This window comes from Armigeres subalbatus, chromosome 3 (genome assembly GCF_024139115.2).
Source record: "Armigeres subalbatus isolate Guangzhou_Male chromosome 3, GZ_Asu_2, whole genome shotgun sequence".
NCBI classification, from domain to species: Eukaryota; Metazoa; Arthropoda; class Insecta; order Diptera; family Culicidae; genus Armigeres; species Armigeres subalbatus.
In genome coordinates, this window is record NC_085141.1 from 331,685,206 (window position 1) to 331,711,130 (window position 25,925).

General features: G+C 44.0%; 1 protein-coding gene across 5 annotated transcripts in view; it reads right to left on the bottom strand.

The window, feature by feature from the left end:
* The window catches only part of LOC134221250 (synaptonemal complex protein 4), a 176,143-nt gene extending 160,608 nt beyond the window's left edge, over nucleotides 1–15,535 (bottom strand). For all 5 annotated transcript variants that reach the window (XR_009982290.1, XR_009982288.1, XR_009982289.1 and 2 more), the window contains exon 1: nucleotides 13,541–15,535. Coding sequence is in view for 1 of the 5 variants with exons in the window: in XM_062700442.1 (XP_062556426.1) it covers nucleotides 13,541–14,363 (823 nt within the window). In the remaining 4 variants the exon portion in view is untranslated. The remainder of the gene's footprint in view (nucleotides 1–13,540) is intronic.
* Nucleotides 15,536–25,925: the final 10,390 nt, after the last annotated feature.

A 25,925-nucleotide genomic window follows, 5' to 3' on the forward strand; every position in this document is an offset into this window, starting at 1 on the left:
CACGAATCCAGAGCATAATTCGCCCTTGAATTCTGAACAGAGTTCTCTGGCTGGATTCACTTCGAATCCTTTGCCTGATTCGAGTTGAAACCTGATTATCTTTGAATCGTGGCCTTAAATCGCTTCAAATCCTGGCTAGAAAACTCAAATTCCTCAAATTCCTGGGCTGGATTTGCTAAGAACCTTGGGCCGGATTCGCTTCGAATCCTGTGCCTGATTCGCTTTGAACCTAGAGATGGATGCGCTTTGATCCTTCAGTAGAATTTGCTTCGAATTCTGGGCGTGATTCGTTCCGAATCCTGACCACAAGTCGCTTTGAAACCTAGACAGAATTCACTTTGAATTGCTTCGAATCCTGGCCAGAAAATGCTTCGAATCCTGGCCAGAAATCGTTTCCTAAGCTGGGCGGGATTCAAATCCAAAACATTAATCGCATCGAATCCTTGGCCAGATTCGCTTCGAAGCCTGGACAAAATTTGCTTTGAATCCTGACCAGAAATCGTTTTGAAAGCTGTGCCTGGACCTGGATTCGCTTCAAATCCTGGGTCGTATTTGCTCCGAATCTTGGGCGGATTCGTTTCGAATTCTGGATCGTATTTGCTCCGAATCCTGGGCATTATTTGCTTAAAATCTTGGGCCGGATGCACTACAAATCCTGAACAGAATTCGTTTTGAATGCTGGACCATTCTGAGTCGAATTCGCTTCAAATCCTGGGATCGATTCGCTTCGAATTCTAAGTCGGACCTGAGTCGTTCAGTTCAGTTCGAATTCTGGGCCGGATTTGTTTCGAATCTTGGGCCGAATGCGCGTAAAATCTTGAACAGAATACGTTTCCAATCCTGGCTAGACTCGCTTCGCAACCAGGTCCGAATTCGCTTCGAATCCTGAACAGGATTGGCTTCGAATCCCGGCCCGAACTCGCTTCAAATTCTGAGACGGATTCGCTTCGAATCCTGAGCCGTTTTTTCTCGAATCCAGGGCCGGATTCGCTTTCAATCCTGAGCAGACATCGTATCGGGCATAAATACGTTTAGAAACCTGGGCTTGATTCGCTTTGAATCCTGGGGCCGATTCGTTTCAGATCCTAAGCCGGATTCCCTTCGAATACTGACCAAACATTTTTCGAACCCTGGGCTGGATTCGCTTCGAATCTTTGGCTGAATTCGCTTCGAATCCTGTGGCCGGATTTGCTCCAAAACCCTGTGTCTGATTCGCTCTAAGCCCAAAGACGGATGCGCTTCGAATCTTGAGCACAATTTGCTTCGAATCCTGACTATAATTCACTTTTAATCCTGGACAGAAATCACTTCGCACCCTGGTCGGAAAATTCTTTAAAACCTGGCTAGAAATTGTTCTGAATCTGAATCCAGAAAACGCCAGAAATCATTTCGTAATCAGTGCTGGTTTCTCTTCGAATCCAAAACATTAGTCGCATCGAATCCTTGGCCAGATTTGCCCCGAATCCTGGAATAGTACAAACTCTATTATGACAAGTAAATACATTCCACTAAAAGCTTAAAATAATTTGCGTACCTGGACAAAATTGTTTCGAATCCTGACTAGGAATTGTTTCGCATCCTGTGCTGAATTCGCTTCAAAACCTGGGACGTACTTGCTTCTAATCTTGGGCGGATTCACTTCGAATCCTGGGCCGCATTTGCTTTAAATCTTCGTTTTAAATCCTGGACAGGATTCGCTTCGAGTTATGAAGGGGATTCGTTTCAAACCCCGAATAAGTATCGCTTCGACACTTGAAGGCAATTCCTTTCGCGTCGAAAACGCGTCAAAGGGATTCGCTCGCTTTGAAAACCGATCGGGATTCGTTGCGAATTTTCAACGAGATTCACTTAGTATATCACCTAGGTATATATGATGTATTGAGTTACTGATTGTGGACGGAACGATACCTCTTTGGTAGAAAGTTAGTAAAGAATTGACAGCAAGTAAAAATTGTTGTTTATTTCCCTAATGGAGTTGTATTATTCCGGGATGCGCTTCAATGCAAAATATCTGTGTTCTTCAAATCGCCGAAGAATATTTCGAATATTTCTTGAGGGAGAGTGTCTGGTGACGCCAGTGCAAAGAGGAGGACGCAAATGAGCCACCAATGGCGACGATCAAAACAAACGGTCGATGTTTGCTAACTTCGAATTCCGTTGGTTCGCCACTAGCCAGACCTGACACGCACAAAGATAAGGCAACGTGGAACTCAATTCTATTGAAATTGGTCTTTGAAGTGGAACATCTTTGACGATGATGATGATGATGGTAATGATGGACATTTTTGAAGCACTTCTTCGGAATGTTTACTATTTATAGAGCTAGAGGTTGGGGAGACATTTCTTTTAGATTCGATACCTTTGTAATTTGAATGAAACTTGATTCAGTGACTAGATTTTCTTTCCCCAATTTCTTTTTCCGAAATAGAATCTTATCTTTGTCACCAATTCATCTTTTTGCCGATCCCACTCCCCTGCACACCCCCTGGCCCAAACAGGACCTGCTAATGAACAGAACATCATCAAATGGAACGTCGCTGCCTTTGTTCGCGGTATGTCACTCCCGGCAAGGATACACATTCCAGTTGCCGCTGTCATTGAAAAGAGCGCGCGCGCACGTCGAACGCTAATTATTAATTTCATTACATGAAAACTTCCCACGCGCGAGCTAACATGCGGCAAATTGACAGACCCCTAATGAGATTCCACGCACGCTGTTTGTGTTGCCTAATTGAGATTTTTTTCTTTTTATTTTTTTGAGTTCAAGCGAAATTTCGTGGAATTTTCTCTCGAGGCACCTATTGCCGGTAGCGAAATTAATGGTTGTCAAGCGAAACCGCGTAACGATTAATCAGCTGGGGGTTTTCTATGCGGCTTGCTGTCGCGGCTGCTGTCAAGCCTTGTTTTCTGCAAATTTCGCGCCCGGAAAGTTTTCCCAATTAAAACGAAATCTTGGGCGAATGTTTTCCGGGAGGGGGAGGGGTGTAAGAAGTAGTCTCGTTTGCCGCCCGGGTGGGTAGATAAAAAGTTGTAACACGACACGATTTCGTGCTCATCGATTAGTGGGTTTTTTCTATGTAATTGTGGGGGTGAAACAAATTCGTTTTATAGTCGCTTGCAAAGGGCACCCTTAGTGAAAATTTGTCCAGATCCAATTGTTCGGATTTCCGTTTCCAAAAGAATGTGATTTTAAATACCTATAGCACCTAAGATATGATAAGTGCTTGAAGATTGTGATTTAAAAAAATATATATTTTGAATGCGTAAATGCTTCCAAATTAGTTGTTTTTCAAGTGATCAAAAACCAATAGGTGTGGATAAATTCTATCAAGTATAATTGACAGTCGATATGCCATTCAGATACCATTATAACCCCATGATTGGTACAGTGATCAACACGTCACTACCAGAGCCATTCCTGGGTGGACTGGACGTTAGACAAATCAACAGAGATTCCAACTGTGTGGCATTGGACAGGCCTATTATCATGAACAGGCCTAGCATGCATGTGTCAAATGACAGATCATGTCAGTAATCGTGAGTATAAGCCATTTTATAGAAAGCTCAGATGACAGGAGACCTAACACTAATATTTACATTTTACAAGGAACATTTGCGAAAATGGAATGAAATGATGATGATGATGGTTTATATGCAAATTTACCAAAACAAAGACCGAGCCGTCCACTCAAAATTTCGATCAGCTGGTCGAATCTGTCTCGTAAAATGGCTTATACACATTCGTAGTCAGTCGATTCCACCTTCCTCGCGAGTGCAGCAGTGCAAAAATGATGGGTGACAAATATGCGCGATGTTGAATTGCACATTTGGCGATCCTGCCAGAAGTGCATAAAAATATTTCGCATGAAGTCACCCATCAAGTTCGAAAAAGTGTGTGAAAGAAAACAATTTCGGACGAGGCCGAAAAAGCAAAAGCAGCCGGAGCTTTTTGCATCGGTAAGAAGAGTGACGATTAATGTATCTTTGAGAATGGGATTCTGCTTTTAGGGTGTTGTCCACGGACCCAACACCGATTTTTTCCCATTGGGTTTAACAGTTTTGTTTGCTCGCTCTTATTTGGGGGACAAATTTGTCCCTCAGTGTCAAATAACCTCAATACTTATTTCTCTTGCGAAAGTGTTTGTGCAAATTTTGAATGTTGACGTTTGGTACAGGAGAAAATGATGCAAAACGCTCCCACCACTGAATAATGCAACATGATACAATCATGAAAACAATAAGCGAACTACAAAATTGAAACGATTTTGCGCTTAATATCATGCTTTAAACATAAAAAATCCAACTCATTTGCCTAATTAATCAGAATGCAACTTACAGATGGCACTGATTGGCGATAGACTTAAATACACCAATGAGAACTGCTTTTATTTTCAAAACAAGACCATTTTTAAAATTAAATGCTATAATGTTCAAATGTTTTTTATAACAATAGTTTGAATTATCAAGAACACGTAGTCGTACTGTTCTTTGAATCTAAGTGCAATAGATTGGAATGCGTTACAGAATTTTTCCACTTTGTTAATGGCTAGTGTTGGCCACGAGGTTGTCTAAGTTTCGAAAGATCGGGGTACTTTTTGAATGTTTTCAACCATTCTTTGAAAAATTTAAGGTGCAATTTGGGATGGGACTTGCGAAGGGAAAATGTAACGTCATCTGCATTCAGCCAAACGCTACCAAGAACTATCAGATGCATCTAGCATCTTGAATAAAAAATTGAATTACCTTTGATTATCGCAGACTTCCCCCCTTTGATCAATATTCGTTCAAAGTCGTGATATATTATATAGTTATGAATGTGTTTTATTCCGATATGAAAACTATTATGAAACATAAATTACACTTTCGTGAGTTGGAAACACTTATAGCGCTATGAAAAGTTGGTCAACTGTGATAAGAAGAAGAATAACAGACAAAACTATGAAAAAAAGAAGAATCCTTTTCGCGTACGTTGTCTCGGGGAGCGACAGAGTTCAATAAGGAGAGCTTGATTGGTGTAGCTGTAGATGAATCACAGTTCTGCGTGGTGAACGTTCACATTCAAGTGTTTTTTCTCTGCTTGGTGGGACGCCCGCAAAAAGACGGTGTTATTGTGAATGATCACAATTCTGCGTGGTGGGACGCCCGCATTCAAGTGTTTTTTCCTCTGCGTTGGTGGGACGCCCGCAAAAAGAACGGTGTTATTGTGGATCGGAGTGATCACAGTTCATCCAAGAGTCTCTTGCTCAGCGATTGTCGATGGCCTACAAGTAGTTTGGCGTTGTGGATCCGAAAGGTCACAGGTACACAAGAGGTTTGATTTAACTGAGATTAAATATTCAGCCATGATTTGGAGCTGTTACTACGGGTTTTTTTTTAGTTACTAAATCTGATTTTGATGCTGGTTGTTTCACAACTGTAAATGCACAGTGGATTGGACGTGTGTTCGAAAATAGTAGAATTAGTGGTAGTGATTTGAAGTACAAATGAAATGTTAGTTCACGAGTTGCGAGTACAATTGCGAGTCGAGACGCCCACTGCACGGGAGTTCCTTGAGAGTAGTTTCCCATGTGTGTGTGTGTGCCACCGTTTAAGTGTGTTCTTCGATTATGAAATGAGATGCTCGTAATACAATGGTGTGCCGGCAATGATTGTTTGCTGCAAGATGTTTTTGTATCATGATGAGAGAGTAACCGAAAGATACATAATATGTCGTAGGTGTTATATTTTTTTTGATGAAGAACAACATGGTTGGTTGCTTGCGCTGTGTACTGATAATTGACACTAACATGGTAGCGTTCTGTAGAAAGTGAGCGGAATTTAGTGAACCTTTTCCGAAGGTCCCTTCTAGTCCTACTTAACGAGCGAAGTTCATTTGTCATCAAAGGAATGCGACTGTCGGACTGGACATTTTTCTGTATGCCTAGACATGAGAAAAAGTTGTGGACCCAATACCTGAAAGACCATCGACAATGGTGTAACAGTCATGCCTTCGGTCAGCGTAATGACAGACTAGGTCAAAGGAGTCGATACCCTGAAGATAATCTGGCCTGTATTACGAGCGCTAAGAAGGCAGGGATCTAGAGAGTGACCATTCTCGTTCACAATATCGTGAATTTTAGATAGAATAGCCATACTATGGTTGACCGAAAGGCTCGTGGCAGCAACATGAAATAACGATCGATCAAGGCCGGACCCACGCGATTCCCACAAACACATGTTACACGGTATACAGCTTTGTTTGATACAAATGAAAAACACCGCACTTGTAACGAATTGTTCGTTTTCGGTGTTGTTTTTAATGAACCTCCTAATCCCTTTAATAATATTTCCTTGGGATAAAAAATATTTGTTCCAAATTTGGTTGAAATCAGTCAAAGGATTCAGAACATACATACAAACATACAAGCATCGAGTTTTATATTTTGAAGAAAGGTCGTTACAAATATTTAATTAACATTTTGTCCTACTGGTCTCCGAAAGGTCAAGGGGGGGAGGGGGATAATAAAAAATAAATATTAAAATGAAAATAATCAAAAAACTCCTCGGATTTGCTAAAGAATGTTTTGAAAATCCTCAAAGTTATCCGAATTTTATTTTGTTGCCCTCTCAAAATAATATTTTTTGGCAAAAGAACCCGAGGGGGGGGGGGGAGACAAAAAGATGATTTTTTCAGCATGAGTTGTACGAGTGCTGAAAAAATCGAGTTTTGCAACAAGTTGCAAACGCTTTTTTTTGCAATGGCGTAAATTGGTCTTTAATATGATAAATTTGTATCAAAAGTGTACAATCTAATTTACTTCACATGATCATTATTGCCAATAAATCATGTTGCTGCAGAGAACAGTCAGATTCCATGTTATCGAGCTACATTGCATAGCTCGACATACCGTGAAGCGACAGATGAACTTGCCTTTGGAGAATTTTTAAGTAATGTCCATCAAACTATTCAACGGCAACAACGACGCATAGAATACACTATTTGTACTCTTACCCAGGCTGATTCAGCAATATTTGGTCATGTAACTACTATTCTGATGTTGGTTTTTCATTATAGCACCCAAATGAGTGCTATAATGGATTTTATGCAACCCATTTGAGTTGCATTATGGTCATTAAAGCACACATTTCATTGGTATGGAAAAGTAGGCCGTTTTATCACTCAAACACGAACTGTAGCCCAGATATTCCCTAGTAACATTTTGGTTTTATGCTATTTTTATAACACTCTTGTAGAGTAAATAAAGGTCTTCAAAAGCATTATAAAACTTAAAATGTTACTTGGGTAATTGTAAAAATATTTTTAAATATTTGTATCGGCCTAATTCGTTATTGCAATTGAATAAAATCTCGCTTAAAATGTGAAAAGGGACTACATCCATAACGTAAACATTGACAAAATGCCGTTCGAGAAAATGCATCACAATTTCAATTCCCATTACGCATGTTTATGATATTTCGTGCAGCAAAAAAATCTAAAAGCTCATAATCAACCCTGTTTATTCATCCATAATCCTATTTGCATCGAAAATAACCATAAAACTGTAGAAATCGATAAAACAAAAATTTACGTCTATTTTCATTTTTTCTCCGGAGTGTTTGCTTGTCATTTATAGACCCTTTGTTTATGGCATTTTTCATAAGTAAACATGGAATAAGGCTTTTTGGGAGAGAGAATCCTTCTCTACGAGCTCGGGCCGATGACGGTTCGGAAAAATATCCCGTTATCGGCCCCGAAGATGGAGAAGGCTTATTCCTGGGCCTGATACCAGATGACCAGATGACCAGATACATTTTGTGTGAGTGCGGGACAGAAAAACAATCATAGTTTAATAAGTTTTCGAAATGCGCCTAAAGCAAATATTTCATTTTTTTTATTTGAGATGGTTCGAACAAAATCTTTCCCGTGTCTATGCTACTGATCAGCATAATTTGTTTGTTGGGAAAGCTTTCTTCAAACGTTGAATGTGCAGCGCAATGTAGCTGAAATTGAGTTTCAGATCGTTTTGAAGTTTAGCGAACCCCTGTCCGATAACTGCAAAACTGTTGCAACTATCAAAAAGCAGTTTAAAAACATTACAATTAAATGAATTTCAGCTCTTGAACGTCTAGTGTATAGAATTTTGTTAGAACATTATTTTTGTAGTAGCGATATGAGCAATGGTATCGTATCTCGAAAATTATTTCCTGATTAACCTAAATAACCCTTTCTAATTTACCTAACAAAAGTAGATACTGTGATTAAGAATTATTTGAATAATATTTTTTAAAAGTTTTTTCTGGTGAAACATTTCAATGATTTTAGCTTTCAATGCGCTAGTTTCTGAATTTATTGTCAATGTCAACAATGAAAATGTGAAACAGCATTTTATCATTATTATCTCCAACGTGGCTCTAAGTTTAAAAAATTACGAAATCGTTGAGTTTGGCAATTTTTTATATTGTGACGGCTTGAACATATGTCGCCAATATTTAGAAATTTGATTTGCCTGCTAGAAAACAAATTTGACAAGTGATTTGTAGTTGCAGCCTATGCTCTCAAATTTTCTTAACAAATGAGTCTATCAGCTCGAAGCTCTTCAAGGAAAAAAGCCTAAAAAGACAACTGTCATTTATCATGGCACACAAATGTTCTGCAAAGTTTTGACTAAATTTGACTAGTTGTCACTCAGATCCAGCGACACTTTAGTGCAGTGATCCCCAAAATGTTTCCTTTTCTGCCGCCCGCGAAGGAATTCTGAGAATACACTACAGGTGGCCCTTTGATAAGCATTATATGACAGTTTAGGTTTTAGCGAAATTGAACTCAAATTTTGCTGAATTTTACATTCAGAAAATACATAGACTATCAACTATGGATTTTTTTTTTTATACCATGTAGTTTATTTAAAGGCTCAGTCGTGCAACAAAACACTTTGCGGAGCCACAAATCTAATGCATTACAATAATAATACAATACAATCGTTTTAATCTAATCATCAATATAAAATTCAATTTCATCCACATTCAAATTCCTAAACGTGGCTAATCTGATCTTGTCGTATGCTATCACCTCCCGTCGTTCGTCTGCGTCTTCTATCCATTCATATGAAGGGATTCTACACTTCGTCCTCTCAGGCGTTGCGTTCGGAACGATGACAGAACTGCTTGTTTTCTCGTTCGATGGTGGTTCGTTTGCGCTCTTCGATTCGATATCTACACACTCTGCGCCAGATGAACGTTGTCGCTTTGCTATTATTTTTTTCGCATTCTTTTCCAATTTGTTGGTCTTTTGTGTTCCACTGCCGTGCGCAACTGGATCAATTGCAACAGCACTAACTTCTACCTTTTTTGTGGCTTGTTTTGCTATATTATCAGCAAGCTCTTTGTTCGTTCGCTGTAACATGCTCCGTCGTTCTAGCACCGCCGGGCACGACTTTCTCATATGCGAGTCGGCTTTGCAAATGAAGCATTTTGGTTTTAACCCTTGGTAGAAAATTCTTCCTTTCAGATTTCGAAAATATAGAATTTCCGGAATCTCCTTATCAACTTCTATATAAACGCCACGGACTCCAGTGAACATATCAAGTTCATATTCTGCTGGGAACCGCTCACGTACTACGCGTTTAACTTTACCGAATCTTGCTATCACGGATGATAAATCGGAATCCGAAATTTCCGGCGGCAGATCAAAAACTCTCACATACCGAGTATTTCCTCCGGCAACGTTCATATGCACCGTTACCATCTTTCCATTGGCATAATGAAACGGTAGCATCTCATCATTGTTTCGCAAAGCATATTCCATCGCCTCCGCACTTTTGAAACGAATAAATACGGATTTCTCATCGGCTATTTTGTACGCTGTTTCCATCGACAGCTTATCACTTTTCAGTGTTTTCACGAACCGGGCCATATCAGCCAAAGATGGTTGAGAGGCACCGTCGGGAAACAAAAACGCCAGCGTGTTTTTCACAGCGACTATGCCAGACATTGTAATCGGCAGTATCGTATATCGCGCACGATAAAAACTACAACAAAGCTAAACTCCGAGTGAACACACGCGTCTATCCACATCAAGATGTGATCGTCCACTGGCAACTATGGATTATGCTTGTTTGTCATAAGACGAGTTCGTACAATTCCATTAAATTCCACCACTTGATTGTACCTTTGGCAGACACGTATTTCAAACTCAAGAGTAAGGCCGTCTTCGGTGTCTCATATTTGACTCGACTGGTGGAATTCAATGGAATTGTACGAACCCGTCTTATGAACAAGTAAAGACATTCCACTAAAAGCTCAAAATGATTATATGAATTCTGTTCAAAATACCATTCGATTTCTATTCAGAATCACAAACAGATTCTGTTCAAAACCTTCAAACGGATTCTGTTCAAAATCACAAATGAATTGTTTTCAGAATCTTAAAATGAATCCTAGTCGGACTCTATTCAAAATTCTAAACCATTTCCGAAAGAATACTGCTCCGAATCTCGACCGGATTTCTGTTCAGAATTACGAACGGATTCTTTTTAGAATCTCAAACGGATTCTGTATAGAATTCCAAACGGATTCTGTTCAGAATCCCATACGGATTCTGTTCAAAATCCCATACGGATTCTGTTCAAAATCCCATACGGATTCTGTTTAAAATCTCGAACGACAGAATCTCGAGCGGGTGCTGCTGAGAATTCCATATGGGATTTTTCTCAGACCCTAAGACGCTAGGACAAGTTACAGTTCACAATAAACGGCAACAATTAAAAAATATAAGATCGAAATTACAGAATCGATCGAGATATGATCATTTGTAAATCAGCATAAAATATTTTCTGCCAACTGAGCCGATCCTTTGGTGAAATTTCGTGTCAAGTCCGCTACTGCACAAAGTGTATTGAAGACTGAAAGTCAGCTACGGCGATAACATCTGTAGAACGAAATGTCCTTGCAAGTATATATTTTATTTGAAAAAGATTCACAGGAATAAAATATATAGTTCAAATATACAATATTTTGTAATATGAACATGAACTGATTTTTGTTTTTGCAGATATACAGCGGCCTGCTTCAACAGCTCGGCCATTGATAGTAATCATGCTGGAGACCACTGCTTTAGTGATATCTTGACAACAGGGTGAATTTAAATGAAAAGGCCACTATCCACCAAATCGCCTTCATATGCTTCTCATCGGAAAATTTTAACCAACTTTATTATTCGAAGCCAAGAAAGTCTTGAAGAGTGACTCGGGTGATGTAGAGGTCAAGAGACGGTGGAATGAAGTGGCCGCTTAAGTTGATGAACAAGATAATTCGAGGTATTACAAGAACAGCTTATCATCACAGCATCAAATCAAAGAAGTAAACGCAGAATTTGAAGAATTTGTTTCAATTACAATTGAAAACGATAAAGATAAAGTAAAAGTGTAAAACAAGTCGAAATGTATCATCATTACCAGTGCGCAGTGCCCCCGCAATGGAGCTTTCCGAAAAGGAATTTATCATGGAATATATCCTCCCTATTACTTAATCTTGTTAACATTTGCTCCTGAGAGTGTAACAAAAAACTTTTTTCGATTTCTTGTGCAAATTATAATGAATTCAGATAGAAAAATAGAAATTTTCAATGTAAATTTAGACGTGACAAATTTCAATGAAAATTCAGATAAATCTCATGTGAGCATTTTTTTTTAAATTTTCTTGGGAAATTTAGAATTTCATTAAAAATAAAATAGAAAATTAGTAGCCTTCCCCTGAGAGAAGTATGAGAAGTTTCCTGGTAAAAATGAGAAATTCCGTGAAAATGCAAAATGTTTAATGACAGTTCAGAATAATATTTCGGGAATAAAAAATACTCGAGGGAATTCAGATTTTCTCGGGTATAATAAAAAAAAATTCTCAGAAAAATTAAGGAAAATTCTATGGTGGATTTCCAAATAACATTCTGGGAAATGTTTGACAATTTTCCATGGTAATTCAGAATCCCATTCTGGCGGAATCTGTACGTTTTTGGAAAAACTTAAAACTTTTCATCCGAAAAGGAAAATAATTTCGGGAAAAATTTAAATTAATCAGAGATTAATAATTTTGTAACTACAGTGTTGACCCGATTCTGTCACTCCCCGATTTTGTCACCCCAATTTATTTCTGAAAATTTTAGTCGTTTTTTTCTATTTTCGTAAATAATACCGCAAACAACAATGATTTTCATTAAATAACTTTCACCACCTGTGGTTTCTTATGAATGACTTCTGAGTACCTGTAAATGTTTCTGTAAGCATTTTCGATTAGAAATAAAGGGTACCGTTCACGCATTTTGCCTTTCCAAGGCATAAACTGATTCATATTTTGGAAATAAATTAAAAAATAGAAAATATTTTTTTTCCTATTTTGTTACATGCCCAATTTTATCACCCCAAAATTCACCAGGGGGGTGCTACAATAGAGATATTACTGTTTTTTTGTGTCACTTTCGTTGAAAGGGGACAAAAATTCTGTGATTTAACATTTTAGAATTTTTTATAAGGGGTGATTCAAATATGATGTTCTTTACTTTTTGAGATTTTTCAACCCCCCCCCCCTCCCCCGCTTCTGTCACGTTTTTCTGTATACCAAGTGTATGCACTGTCACAAAATCTTGGACGCCCTTCCCCCTTCAGACTGTGGAAGTAATATTTTAACGGCCCCTAATATTTTACATATATTTGTAAAATTTTCCGATGTAATACCATACATTTTCATATCGAATGTTGGATCAGAACAAAACGAAGCATAGATTTGTTTTTAAGCTTTGGAACAAAATGAAATTGAGGTTTTTCTAACTGATTGGAAATTTAACGAATTGAAATTTAATTTTTTTTCGGTTTGAATTTTTAGCATTATAAAATTTGACTAGAATATTTTGAAAAACAAGAATCTTATATGAGTTCAAACAGTAAATAATCTTAAGGAAACAGACATTAACCAGTATTGGACTGAAATTATCTTTAATAAAGAATAATAAAAAATACCCACGAAACTCCAAAACGTTCAGAAGTGATAATTTTTACAAAATTGGACTAGGAAATTATCTTTTCCTAACTGTTCGCTATAGCAATCTTAAAGCAAGATCAGTGTCGTAAAGGGAGTAGTAGGCCGAATCGAAGTCTTAAGAAAGCGTATTACACTGATTCTGAAGATTTTTTTTGCGGTAGCTTTTTCTGTAATACTTTTGCTTTGTAAATCCTTCTCAAAAGGAGGACATTACATGGAAAATGTGGACATGTCCTCCCAAAGGGTACCATCTGGTAAGCCGACATAACTACAGTCTAAAGAGATCTAAAATCTGCAAAAAATGATCACGGTGTTTCGGGATGGACCCCAAGTCCAAGGAATGCCTCGTAAGGTTTAAAAAAACGTAATGTTTGTACATTTTGCGAATTATTATTACTATCTCGCTAAAATCATTAAGGTTATTTACTTTAATTGTTACGTAAACCGTGTTATAATTGAGATTAATTTCGTCTATCACCTATATAATTTATTGAATTAGGAAAGAAACATAAATTGTAAAAACAGCACTCACCGATTTGCGGGACGTCGTACTGCCGCTGGCCCCGGGCACTGCGCAGCATCAGTTGGCTGGCCATATCGTGCGGAATCGACGGCATATTGCCACTTCCGCCACTACTGCTGCTGCCGCCGCTGTTACTGCTGTCCCCTCCACCGCCCCCGCCGGTAGCTTCCATGGAACTTCCTCCTCGTCCACCACCCCCTCCGTTGCTATTACTGTGCGATGATCGTTTGTTGTTGTTCGGGCTTCTCTGTTGCTGTTGTTGTTGTTGTTGTTGTTGTTGCGGGGGTTGATCCTCATCGCTGCCCAGATCGTTGTTGTTGTCGTTGTTGGCGTCAACGTTGGGGTTCTGCATCGGTTGGGAATTGCGCAGGTCGAAGTTGGTTTGCACCCCGAACAGTTCCTGTAGGCCGCGAGGTTGGATTAAGGGTCCCACCGGATGGCGCACCGGCGGCGAACTCAGTTCGGGCAGTTCGTTACTGGTTAGATGATTGATTACGACCCCGACGCCATGGGGCGACCTTTCGGGAGATTGCTGGGATGGTGAAAGTAGCACCTGTTGGTGCTGGTGCTGCTGGTGATGGTGAGCCGACGCCGAAGATAGCGAGGGCTGCTTCATGTGCGGCAACACTACGATGGGAGGTGGCGGCCCCGCGGGAATTCTGTTTTCCGCCAGCAGCTCGGACATATCGTCCAATTCTTCCAGAAGCTGGGCAGCGGCAGCCGGAGGAGGAGGCGGTGCTTTTATGTAAGCATCGCGGGCCATGTGCAGCGAATAGGTGCTGGAAAGCACGCTCATGTATGCCAGGATTGGCAGGATTTGACGACGGAACATGGCTAAGCTTGGGCTTCGGGGTTTTGTGTTTCCGGAAGGACTATGTACAGTGGTTTTTGAGCTTATTAGTTGGTTGTGGTTGGCGGGGTTGAGAGGTCGTTCGGGTGGTAGGGATAGTGAGAGAGTGAAAGGCGCGAAGGAGTATAGAGAGGTGTAGAGAACAAATAGCGGGGAGCAGTGGCAGGTAGTGGCACGTACGCGGGTGACCTTGCGTGTGCACTTCTAAACGGCGAAACGGGCAAACCGCACTCACGCACACGTAACAAGTTAATAATCAACAGGTTCAAAGCCAACTTCGGTTTTTGGTTCACTGATTCCTCACAGCCTTCTTTGTTCGAAATAAAAAAAATCACCTGTCCGACCGCGTCTTCGTCGGCTTGTTTGGATGCTTTTTTATTATTTTTTTCCACGGTTGTCCGTTTCCGCTTGGCTGTTCGATACTCTCACACTACAGTGGTATGCAGTCATACACTCACTTTGTCAGTTTATTTTTAGCACATCCGTGTGATTCCACCACTGTCCTTTTTCGATATCGATTGTGTAAGTTGTTATCCTTTCGCCGTTGCTTTTCACCTATTGAGGGCCGGTGAGCGGAGCGGAATCTGTGAAGACAACGGAACGTGAGCGCGCTGGGGTTTTCAGTGGCTTCTGATTTTCCTACTAGCCGTGGTGAAGTATCCGGACTGAATTCGAAAAGCACTTATAGGTTTTATCCGATATCACAATATCTTCACCAAGATCACAGTTTCCACTTGGTTTCACTTTTTCGCGATTTTGCATTCACACTTGTAAGCCCTTCTTCGCAGCGCTTCGTCAATCTTCTTCAAGATTTGATTCTTCTCACAGTCAAGTCGTGCGTACACTGGACTTGTCGGTGTATAAAAATAGACTCCGGGTGTCTCTCGTTCTCTCCGGGGGATGCTTCACGTATGCTGTTGCGGATTTATGGACAAGGAAAGTATCCTGGAACGCTAAAACTTTATTCCTAGTGGCTACAGTTTTCACACATCAGAGAGCCTTGGTAAATTTATTCCGGTGTTTTTTTTTATAGCACAGAGTGTTGTTTTTTTTCACTTCAGAACGGATTCTGAAAATAACCACTTCTATAGTTAACACTTTGCATCACATTCACCAAACTATTACCGTTGAGTCAATTTCAACGGATCAGAACCACTTGCCAACTAAGCCGAATGACCGTTCGGAATTCGGATTTATCGAGAGCCTGCTTTGATTTCGACCGCGGCCTTCTACGTCCGAACCGTATTATTCTTCTATCACTCAGCACAACTTGGCTCCGTTTTGGTAGCTGTTGCAATTGTTGTTGTTGTTGCAGTGGTAGTTATTATTGTTGCTGCTGTTGCTGTGGATGATGATGATAAGGGGGTAAGTTGGACCACCCTGGGAGGCCGCTTTGGCCATGACGCGCGTTCGGGAACCGTGTACAACACACTAACTGCCTCGTCAAGGGATGAAACGCGAATGAGCGAACTCCAACCGTGAGCCACTTTTTCCTAGGTCCTAGTCGTGTACCCCCTCTCCTCCCGTTTGCCCTGCCTCGCCTCAGCAGAAAATCCTTCCACCGAACGCCTTCCAAGGATGCACCCGCGAGCTTTCGGCGAGCTCTGGCTCTCCGCTCACTTTCTCTTTCTCTTTCTTCAATCACGACCATCACTCTCGCGTCACGTTCGTTGGGATGCCCCCTCGCCAGCGGAACTGCGCAGGCCCAACGATTTTCATTCAGGACTCCGGACCACCATCAAGAAGCTCGTATCTCGGCTGGCGTCGGCAGCCGTAGCCGTTGTCGTAATTTGCTCTGTATACTTATATCTCCTCTGCCGACGTCACAAAACATCCGGGCGATGCTACACATACGGCCTCCAACCCCGGTTCCAATCCTAACCTCCCTAACGCCCCCGGAAAAGCTCCGACGTGAGACCACTGTGGTAGGTAACTTTTCCGCTTTCTCAAGCATAAACAGGTGGTGAAAATCCCCCCACACGCACTCTCTCTTTCTCTGGCTCTGTCTCTTGGTGGCGCTTTTGCTGGCTGGTACCTGTTTTCATTCTTGAATCGGGAAAGAGCCATGACGTAAGCTCGCCGCAAAACATTCGCACCATCCCAGGCCAACATGGAACGCATATACCCGTACACGGTTTGGCGTGGAGAGTGGAACGGGTAAGTCCTACACTGGGCTTTCATACCGCTTTTTTTTGGCTGTGGAGTGTTCGTTGCGTTTCCCAGAATTCAGAGGGCTCATGCCATACCGATGGGCGGTGGGTATGGTTGGTAGGGCTGGCTGGTTAGATGGCATCATGATTAGAATCAGCTGGTTCCCGTTTTCGGAGAACTGCGAGCTTGTCACCTTCGGTTGAGTGGTTTTTGACTGGCATCCGGTGTTGCTGGCGAAAGAGGCAACGGGGCGGCGTTCGGTATTTAACAATGGTGGAAACCATTGCCAGGGTTATGCGATGAAGCAGTAATAGTTTCCGAGGAAATTGTTTCACAAACAAGTTCGCAATTCGGTCCGAGCTTCATTAAACGATGCGGTCACATTTTTTCCGAGTTAATTATGCAGTTTCATGCCATATAATGAGCATTGTATGATTATTCGAGAACGGAGCCATAACTGGTTATGAATGATGGCTGCTGGGCTTCATTACAGGTTGTCTATTACATGGCCATTTCGCAATTTTTTTCTCTATTGGCACAAAAAAATGTGTGCAGTAAATAAAAAAAATACTTCAACGCACATTTGGGAAATTATTTCCATAAATCGTGAAAATGTCATGATTCTGATTGTACTACAATTCCCCGAAAACCAATTCCCCGAATGCAATTTCCCAGAATGCAATTTCCACGAATAACAATTCCCCGAATGCTTCCCTCTCTTGTTGAGTGCGGTATAAATCGATGGATATCCAGTTAGCCATGCGAGTGAACGCATAGGGGAAGGATTACCAATCTATAGATTGCGAGTTCGTTTCTCTGTTCAGCCTAGGATGGTTTCAGGTGGGAAGCATGGTCGGCTTCTTGAACATAGTGTATTAATTGTATTTGCCTCATGCAACTGGTGGCATAGGAAAGCACTAATCGAAATTAATAACTGTGGAAATGCTAATAGACAACTAAGTTGAAAAACAGGGCAAGTTCCTGGTGGAATGCCCTCGAAAAGAACAAGTTGTCAGTCGTCATCAGGCGCGCACCCCAAACGCCTCCGTATGAGCTGCGCATCTGGCGACTGTCGATGGTTTTGGTGGAGGGGCTGGCAATTGAACCCATGACCATCCGCTTGTAAGGCGAACGTGTAGCCAACTACGCTACGGGACCCCCGTTGATAAAATGTTATATTGAAATTAAATTATAATAATCAAATAACTAAACAATAAAATAGCAAATATTATACTTATAACCGGAGATAAAGAGCTTAGTGGCCAAACTCTTGACATGAAAACCCAATGTACAAAACAAAAATGTTAAATAAACTTGACTTTATTAAAAAACTGCGAAACTGCGGTCGAAAAAGATTCGCCACCGCACCAAATGTGTCATGTACAAGACGCTTATAAGACCGGTTGTCCTCTACGGACATGAAACATGGACAATGCTCGAGGAGGACTTGCAAGCACTCGGAGTATTCGAGAGACGGGTGCTTAGGACCATCTTTGACGGTGTGCAAGAATACGGTGTGTGGCGGCCAAGAATGAACCATGAGCTCGCCCAACTCTACGGCGAACCCAGTATCCAGAAGGTAGCTAAAGCCGGAAGGGTACGATGGGCAGGGCATGTTGCAAGAATGCCGGACAGCAACCCTGCAAAGATGGTGTTCGCTTCCGATCCGGCAGGTACGAGATGGCGTGGAGCGCAGCGAGCGAGATGGGCAGACCAGGTGCAAAACGACTTGACGAGCGTGGGGCGTATCCGAGGATGGAGAGATGCGGCCTCGAACCGTGTATTGTGGCGTCAAATTGTTGATTCAGTGTTATCTGTTTAGATGTAAACTAAATAAATGAAAATGAAATTATTAAAAAAATGGTGTTGGGCGAAAGGAAGAGAAAATTGATTATTAATGAAGGGAAGGATTATTTATAAGGGAAGGAGTGAGGAGATAATTCGTTCACTAAAGGAGCACGCTTGGCAGGTTTAATAAAGGCTTGGCATGGAACAATTATATGTTTCAAAACTGCGGCAATTTTAGACTACACTTAAGTGAGAAGATGCCAATTTGCATAAATAATAAATTTCTGCAAAACGACATTCCGCCAAAAGTCATTCCGAAAAAGGTATCATACCGCGAAAGATACATTTCGCCAAATGTTATTCCGCGAAAATGAATTCGACAACATGTTTTTCGATGAAATATTATTCTTTCGATACGTATCGCTTTATTAGGGATCTCATATATGTTTTCCTTCATTCATTTCATTCATTTCATTTATTTAGTCTACATCTATACAGATAACACTGAATCAACAATTTGACGCCACAATACACGGTTCGAGGCCGCATCTCTCCATCCTCGAATACGCCCCTCGCTCGCCAAGTCGTTCTGCACCTGGTCTGCCCATCTCGCTCGCTGCGCTCCACGTCGTCTCGTACCTGCCGGATCGGAAGCGAACACCATCTTTGCAGGGTTATTGTCCGGCATTCTTGCAACATGCCCTGCCCATCGTACCCTTCCGGCTTTAGCTACCTTCTGGATACTGAGTTCGCCGTAGAGCTGGGCGAGCTCGTGGTTCATTCTTCGCCGCCACACACCGTCTTCTTGTACACCGCCAAAGATGGTCCTAAGCACCCGTCTCTCTTGCAAGTCCTCCTCGATCATTGTCCATGTTTCATGTCCGTAGAGGACTACCGGTCTTATTAACGTCTTGTACATGACACATTTGGTGCGGTGACGAATCTTTTCGACCGCAGTTTCTTCTGGAGCCCGTAGTAGGCCCGACTTCCACAGATGATGCGCCTTCGTATTTCACGACTAACGTTGTTGTCAGCCGTTAGCAAGGATCCGAGGTAGACGAATTCCTCGACCACCTCGAAGGTATCCCCGTCTATCGTAACACTGCTTCCCAGGCGGACCCTGTCGCGCTCGGTTCCACCCACAAGCATGTACTTTGTCTTTGACGCATTCACCACCAGTCCAACTTTTGTTGCTTCACGTTTCAGGCGGGTGTACAGTTCTGCCACCTTTGCAAATGTTCGGCCGACAATGTCCATGTCATCCGCGAAGCAAATAAATTGACAGGATCTGTTGAAAATCGTACCCGGCTGTTACACCCGGCTCTCCGCATGACACCTTCTAGCGCAATGTTGAACAACAGGCACGAAAGTCCATCACCTTGTCTTAGTCCCCGGCGCGATTCGAACGAACTGGAGTGTTCGCCCGAGATCTTCACACAGTTTTGCACACCATCAACCGTTGCTTTGATCAGTCTGGTAAGCTTTCCAGGGAAGCTGTTCTCGTCCATAATTTTCCATAGCTCTACGCGGTCTATACTGTCGTATGCCGCCTTGAAATCAACGAACAGATGGTGCGTTGGGACCTGGTATTCACGGCATTTTTGAAGGATTTGCCGTACAGTAAAGATCTGGTCCGTTGTCGAGCGGCCGTCAACGAAGCCGGCTTGATAACTTCCCACGAACTCGTTCACTAATGGTGACAGACGACGGAAGATGATCTGGGATATCACTTTGTAGGCGGCATTAAGGATGGTGATCGCTCGAAAGTTCTCACACTCCAGTTTGTCGCCTTTCTTGTAGATGGGGCATATAACCCCTTCCTTCCACTCCTCCGGTAGCTGTTCGGTTTCCCAGATTCTGACTATCAGTTTGTGCAGGCAAGTGGCCAGCTTTTCCGGGCCCATCTTGATGAGCTCAGCTCCGATACCATCCTTACCAGCTGCTTTATTGGTCTTTAGCTGTTGAATGGCATCCTTAACTTCCCTCAATGTGGGGGCTGGTTGGCTTCCATCATCCGCTGAACTGACGTAGTCATCTCCTCCGCTGCCTTGACTTTCACTGCCTGTACTCTCAGCGCCATTCAGATGTTCCTCGTAGTGCTGCTTCCACCTTTCGATCACCACACGTTCGTCCGTCAAGATGCTCCCATCCTTATCCCGGCACATTTCGGCTCGCGGCACGAAGCCTTTGCGGGATGCGTTGAGCTTCTGATAGAACTTGCGTGTATCTTGAGAACGGCACAGCTGTTCCATCTCCTCGCACTCCGCTTCTTCCAGGCGGCGTTTCTTCTCCTGAAAAAGGCGGGTCTGCTGTCTCCGCTTCCGTCTATAACGTTCCACGTTCTGCCGGGTACCTTGCTGCAGCACGACCGCCCGCGCTGCGTCCTTCTCCTCCAGAATCTGTCTGCACTCTTCGTCGAACCAATCGTTCCGTCGACTTCGACCCATATACCCGACGTTGTTCTCCGCTGCGTCGTTAATGGCTGCTTTGACTGTATTCCAGCAGTCCTCAAGAGGGGCCCCATCGAGCTCACCCTCTTCCGGCAACGCTGCCTCGAGATGCTGCGCGTATGCAGTGGCGACATCAGGTTGCTTCAGTCGCTCTAGGTCGTACCGCGGCGGTCGTCGGTACCGAACATTGTTGATGACGGATAGTTTTAGGCGCAGTTTAACCATCACCAGATAGTGGTCAGAATCGATGTTAGCGCCACGATATGTCCTGACGTCGATAATGTCGGAGAAGTGCCGTCCATCAATCAGAACGTGGTCGATTTGTGATTCTGTCTGCAGTGGCGATCTCCAGGTGTACCGATACGGGAGGCTGTGTTGGAAGTAGGTGCTGCGAATGGCCATATTCTTGGAGGCGGCGAAATCAATTAGTCGTAGGCCGTTTTCGTTCGTCAGCCGGTGAGCGCTGAACTTTCCAATAGTCGGTCTAAACTCGTCCTCTTGGCCAACCTGAGCGTTCAAATCTCCTATGATGATTTTGACGTCGTTGCTTGGGCAGCTGTCGTACTCACGTTCCAGCTGCGCGTAGAATGCGTCCTTATCATCATCAGTGCTTCCGGAGTGTGGGCTATGGACGTTGATTATGCTGAAGTTGAAGAACCGGCCTTTGATCCTCAACCTGCACATTCTCTCGTTGATCGGCCACCACCCGATCACGCGCCTTTGCATATCGCCCATCACTATGAAAGCTGTTCCCAGCTCGTGTGTTGCCGCAGCTCTGGTAGATGGTATGATTACCTCTAAACGTTCGCACCATTGATCCCTTCCAACAAACCTCCTGCAGCGCTACGATGCCGAATCCACGGTCCTTGAGCACATCGGCGAGTATGCGTGTGCTCCCGATGAAGTTGAGAGATTTGCAGTTCCACGAACCGAGTTTCCAATCGCTAGTCCCTTTTCGTCGCAGTGGTCTTCGCCGATGGTTCCGGTCCGTACTCTCTTGTTGATTGTTCGTTGCTTATGATTTTTAAAGGCTGGCTTGCAGGGCCTGACACCAAACCCCTAAATTTCCGGAGGACCATTCCTCCTTATTTCCGGTGGACCATGGTGCACAGTTTCACTTAGAGTCCCTCGCTGGCACTCGGACGATGATCAGCCGCCCCTAACATGGAGAACAGACGCTGTTGTGAGCCGATCCTGACATGGAGAACAGACGCTCAATAAGATTTGCACCTCCGGAGAGGGCAAACCCCTTCCTGTCAGCATACGACCATAGTTCCCACCGGGGTTGGTTACCCGATCTTCCCTAAGGTTGCTCGTATCCCGGCCAGCACCGCGGGGAGGTAGGGATAGGAGTTGCTGGGTAAGAGGCTAAGGACCGCGAGATGGGGTCTATTTTATTCCTTCAGGTACGCGAAGTACCAATGGTACGCTTTACCCAGCATTTGCCGTTGCCTGTTTTCCTTATTCTGGCCAAATTCGCCTGCATCGAAATAACAGATTACATTCATCTATATTGCGGGCAAATGCCTACTTCTAAAAAGGGAATCTTTGTTCGCGATTCTAATTTGATTTAACAATGCAGCTGTTGTTCGACAATTAAAAAAATCAAATCTTAACAACTTCCGGAGGAACTGCCGGAGGAGTTGCTGGAGGAGCTTTCCGGGAATCCCTCCAGCAGACCCACCGGAAACTCTTCCGGAAGTTTCTCCGGAAATTTCTCCGCAAGTTCTTCCGGGAATACCTCCGAAAGTTACTCCGGGAATTCCTCCGTAAGTTCCTCCGGAACATTCTCCTGAAGGAATGTGTGTATCAAATTTGGTTGAAATCGGGTCTGGGGTTAAGTTATAATCAATTTACTTGCAATAAGTTGCGCTTCCGGAGGAACTTCCGGAGGAATTCCCGGAGGAACTTCCGGAGGAATTCCCGGAGGAACTTCCGGAGGAATTCCCGGAGGAACTTTCGGAAGAATTCCCGGAAGAACTTCCGGAGGAATTCCCGGAAGAACTTCCGGAGGAATTCCCGGAGGAACTTCCGGAGGAATTCCCGGAGGAATTCCCGGAGGAACTTCCGGAGGAATTCCCGGAGGAACTTCCGGAGGAATTCCCGGAGGAACTTCCGGAGGAATTCCCGGAGGAACTTCCGGAGGAATTCCCGGAGGAACTTCCGGAGGAATTCCCGGAGGAACTTCCGGAGGAATTCCCGGAGGAACTTCCGGAGGAATTCCCGGAGGAACTTCCGGAGGAATTCCCGGAGGAACTTCCGGAGGAATTCCCGGAGGAACTTCGGAGGAATTCCCGGAGGAACTTCCGGAGGAATTCGGAGGAACTTCCGGAGGAATTCCGGAGGAACTTCCGGAGGAATTCCCGGAGGAACTTCGGAGGAATTCCCGGAGGAACTTCCGGAGGAATTCCGGAGGAACTTCCGGAGGAATTCCCGGAGGAACTTCCGGAGGAATTCCGGAGGAACTTCCGGAGGAATTCCGGAGGAACTTCCGGAGGAATTCCCGGAGGAACTTCGGAGGAATTCGGAGGAACTTCCGGAGGAATTCCGGAGGAACTTCGGAGGAATTCCGGAGGAACTTCCGGAGGAATTCCCGGAGGAACTTCCGGAGGAATTCGGAGGAACTTCCGGAGGAATTCCGGAGGAACTTCCGGAGGAATTCCGGAGGAACTTCGGAGGAATTCCCGGAGGAACTTCCGGAGGAATTCCGGAGGAACTTCCGGAGGAATTCCCGGAGGAACTTCGGAGGAATTCCGGAGGAACTTCCGGAGGAATTCAGGAGGAACTTCCGGAGGAATTCAGGAGGAACTTCGGAGGAATTCCGGAGGAACTTCGGAGGAATTCAGGAGGAACTTCCGGAGGAATTCAGGAGGAACTTCCGGAGGAATTCAGGAGGAACTTCCGGAGGAATTCCGGGAGGAACTTCCGGAGGAATTCAGGAGGAACTTCGGAGGAATTCAGGAGGAACTTCCGGAGGAATTCAGGAGGAACTTCCGGAGGAATTCAGGAGGAACTTCCGGAGGAATTCCGGGAGGAACTTCCGGAGGAATTCAGGAGGAACTTCCGGAGGAATTCCGGGAGGAACTTCCGGAGGAATTCCGGGAGGAACTTCCGGAGGAATTCAGGAGGAACTTCGGAGGAATTCCGGGAGGAACTTCCGGAGGAATTCCGGAGGAACTTCCGGAGGAATTCAGGAGGAACTTCCGGAGGAATTCTGGAGGAACTTCGGAGGAATTCAGGAGGAACTTCCGGAGGAATTCCGGGAGGAACTTCCGGAGGAATTCAGGAGGAACTTCCGGAGGAATTCCTGGAGGAACTTCCGGAGGAATTCCGGAGGAACTTCCGGAGGAATTCCGGAGGAACTTCCGAGGAATTCCGGGAGGAACTTCCGGAGGAATTCCGGAGGAACTTCCGGAGGAATTCCGAGGAACTTCCGGAGGAATTCCGGAGGAACTTCCGGAGGAATTCCGGGAGGAACTTCCGGAGGAATTCCGGGAGGAACTTCCGGAGGAATTCAGGAGGAACTTCCGGAGGAATTCAGGAGGAACTTCCGGAGGAATTCCGGGAGGAACTTCCGGAGGAATTCAGGAGGAACTTCCGGAGGAATTCAGGAGGAACTTCGGAGGAATTCCGGGAGGAACTTCCGGAGGAATTCAGGAGGAACTTCGGAGGAATTCCGGGAGGAACTTCGGAGGAATTCCAGGAGGAACTTCCGGAGGAATTCCTGGAGGAACTTCGGAGGAATTCCTGGAGGAACTTCCGGAGGAATTCCTGGAGGAACTTCGGAGGAATTCAGGAGGAACTTCGGAGGAATTCCGGGAGGAACTTCCGGAGGAATTCCTGGAGGAACTTCCGGAGGAATTCTGGAGGAACTTCGGAGGAATTCCGGGAGGAACTTCCGGAGGAATTCAGGAGGAACTTCCGGAGGAATTCCGGGAGGAACTTCGGAGGAATTCCAGGAGGAACTTCCGGAGGAATTCTGGAGGAACTTCGGAGGAATTCCAGGAGGAACTTCCGGAGGAATTCCTGGAGGAACTTCCGGAGGAATTCCCGGAGGAACTTCCGGAGGAATTCCCGGAGGAACTTCGGAGGAATTCGGAGGAACTTACGGAGGAATTCCCGGAGGAACTTCCGGAGGAATTCCCGGAGGAACTTCCGGAGGAATTCCCGGAGGAACTTCCGGAGGAATTCCCGGAGGAACTTCCGGAGGAATTCCGGGAGGAACTTCCGGAGGAATTCCGGGAGGAACTTCCGGAGGAATTCCGGGAGGAACTTCCGGAGGAATTCCGGGAGAAACTTCCGGAGGAATTCCGGGAGAAACTTCCGGAGGAATTCCGGGAGAAACTTCCGGAGGAATTCCGGGAGAAACTTCCGGAGGAATTCCGGGAGGAACTTCCGGGAGGAACTTCCGGAGGAATTCCGGGAGGAACTTCCGGAGGAATTCCAGGAGGAACTTCCGGAGGAATACCTGGAGGAACTTCCGGAGGAACTATTCATTTACCCAAATGTAAGTTTAATTCACTCAATTTCGACCTCAGGTAATAAAACTCAAAATTGACTTTTCTTATTGAACTGGCGTCGTTGGATTGTTTGGCTCTTTTGGTTTTGACAATAGAAGAAAGAGTGGATGAAAGAGAAGAGAAAAAATAAATCAAAAATGGGTTTTAAAAAAACTCAACGCTGGGTACTTTTTTTCTTCCGTGCAAGTGATTTTTTAACGGAAAACCCCCTCCCTTAGACCTTAAAGGCTCCCCCAAACCTAAGCGATTTCATCGCCGTGACGGCAAAAACTAATCGCCGCGATTCTATCGTTGGGTCGCTGCAGGCAATGTTCTGTTTACGCTTCCATACCAATGGCGACAGAATCGTGACTGTCGCGTCGCGTGTGTTTGGGGGAACCTTAAATTGTGATCCATAGAAATGTACCGTTTTGACTCAAACCCCGAACATGACTTATATTCCGAACACATAGGTTTTGGCATTCTGAAACTGTAACTGTTATCGGTTTGCCGTATTAGGAATCAAGAAAACAAACGAATTCAAGATCCTACACGGAAGAAATAAACTGCCCAATAGTGAGTTCAATTCACCCAACCTAGAACATCCGTACGGGAAGCCAAAATTGAGTAAATGGGATCGAAGTAGTTTGCCTTTA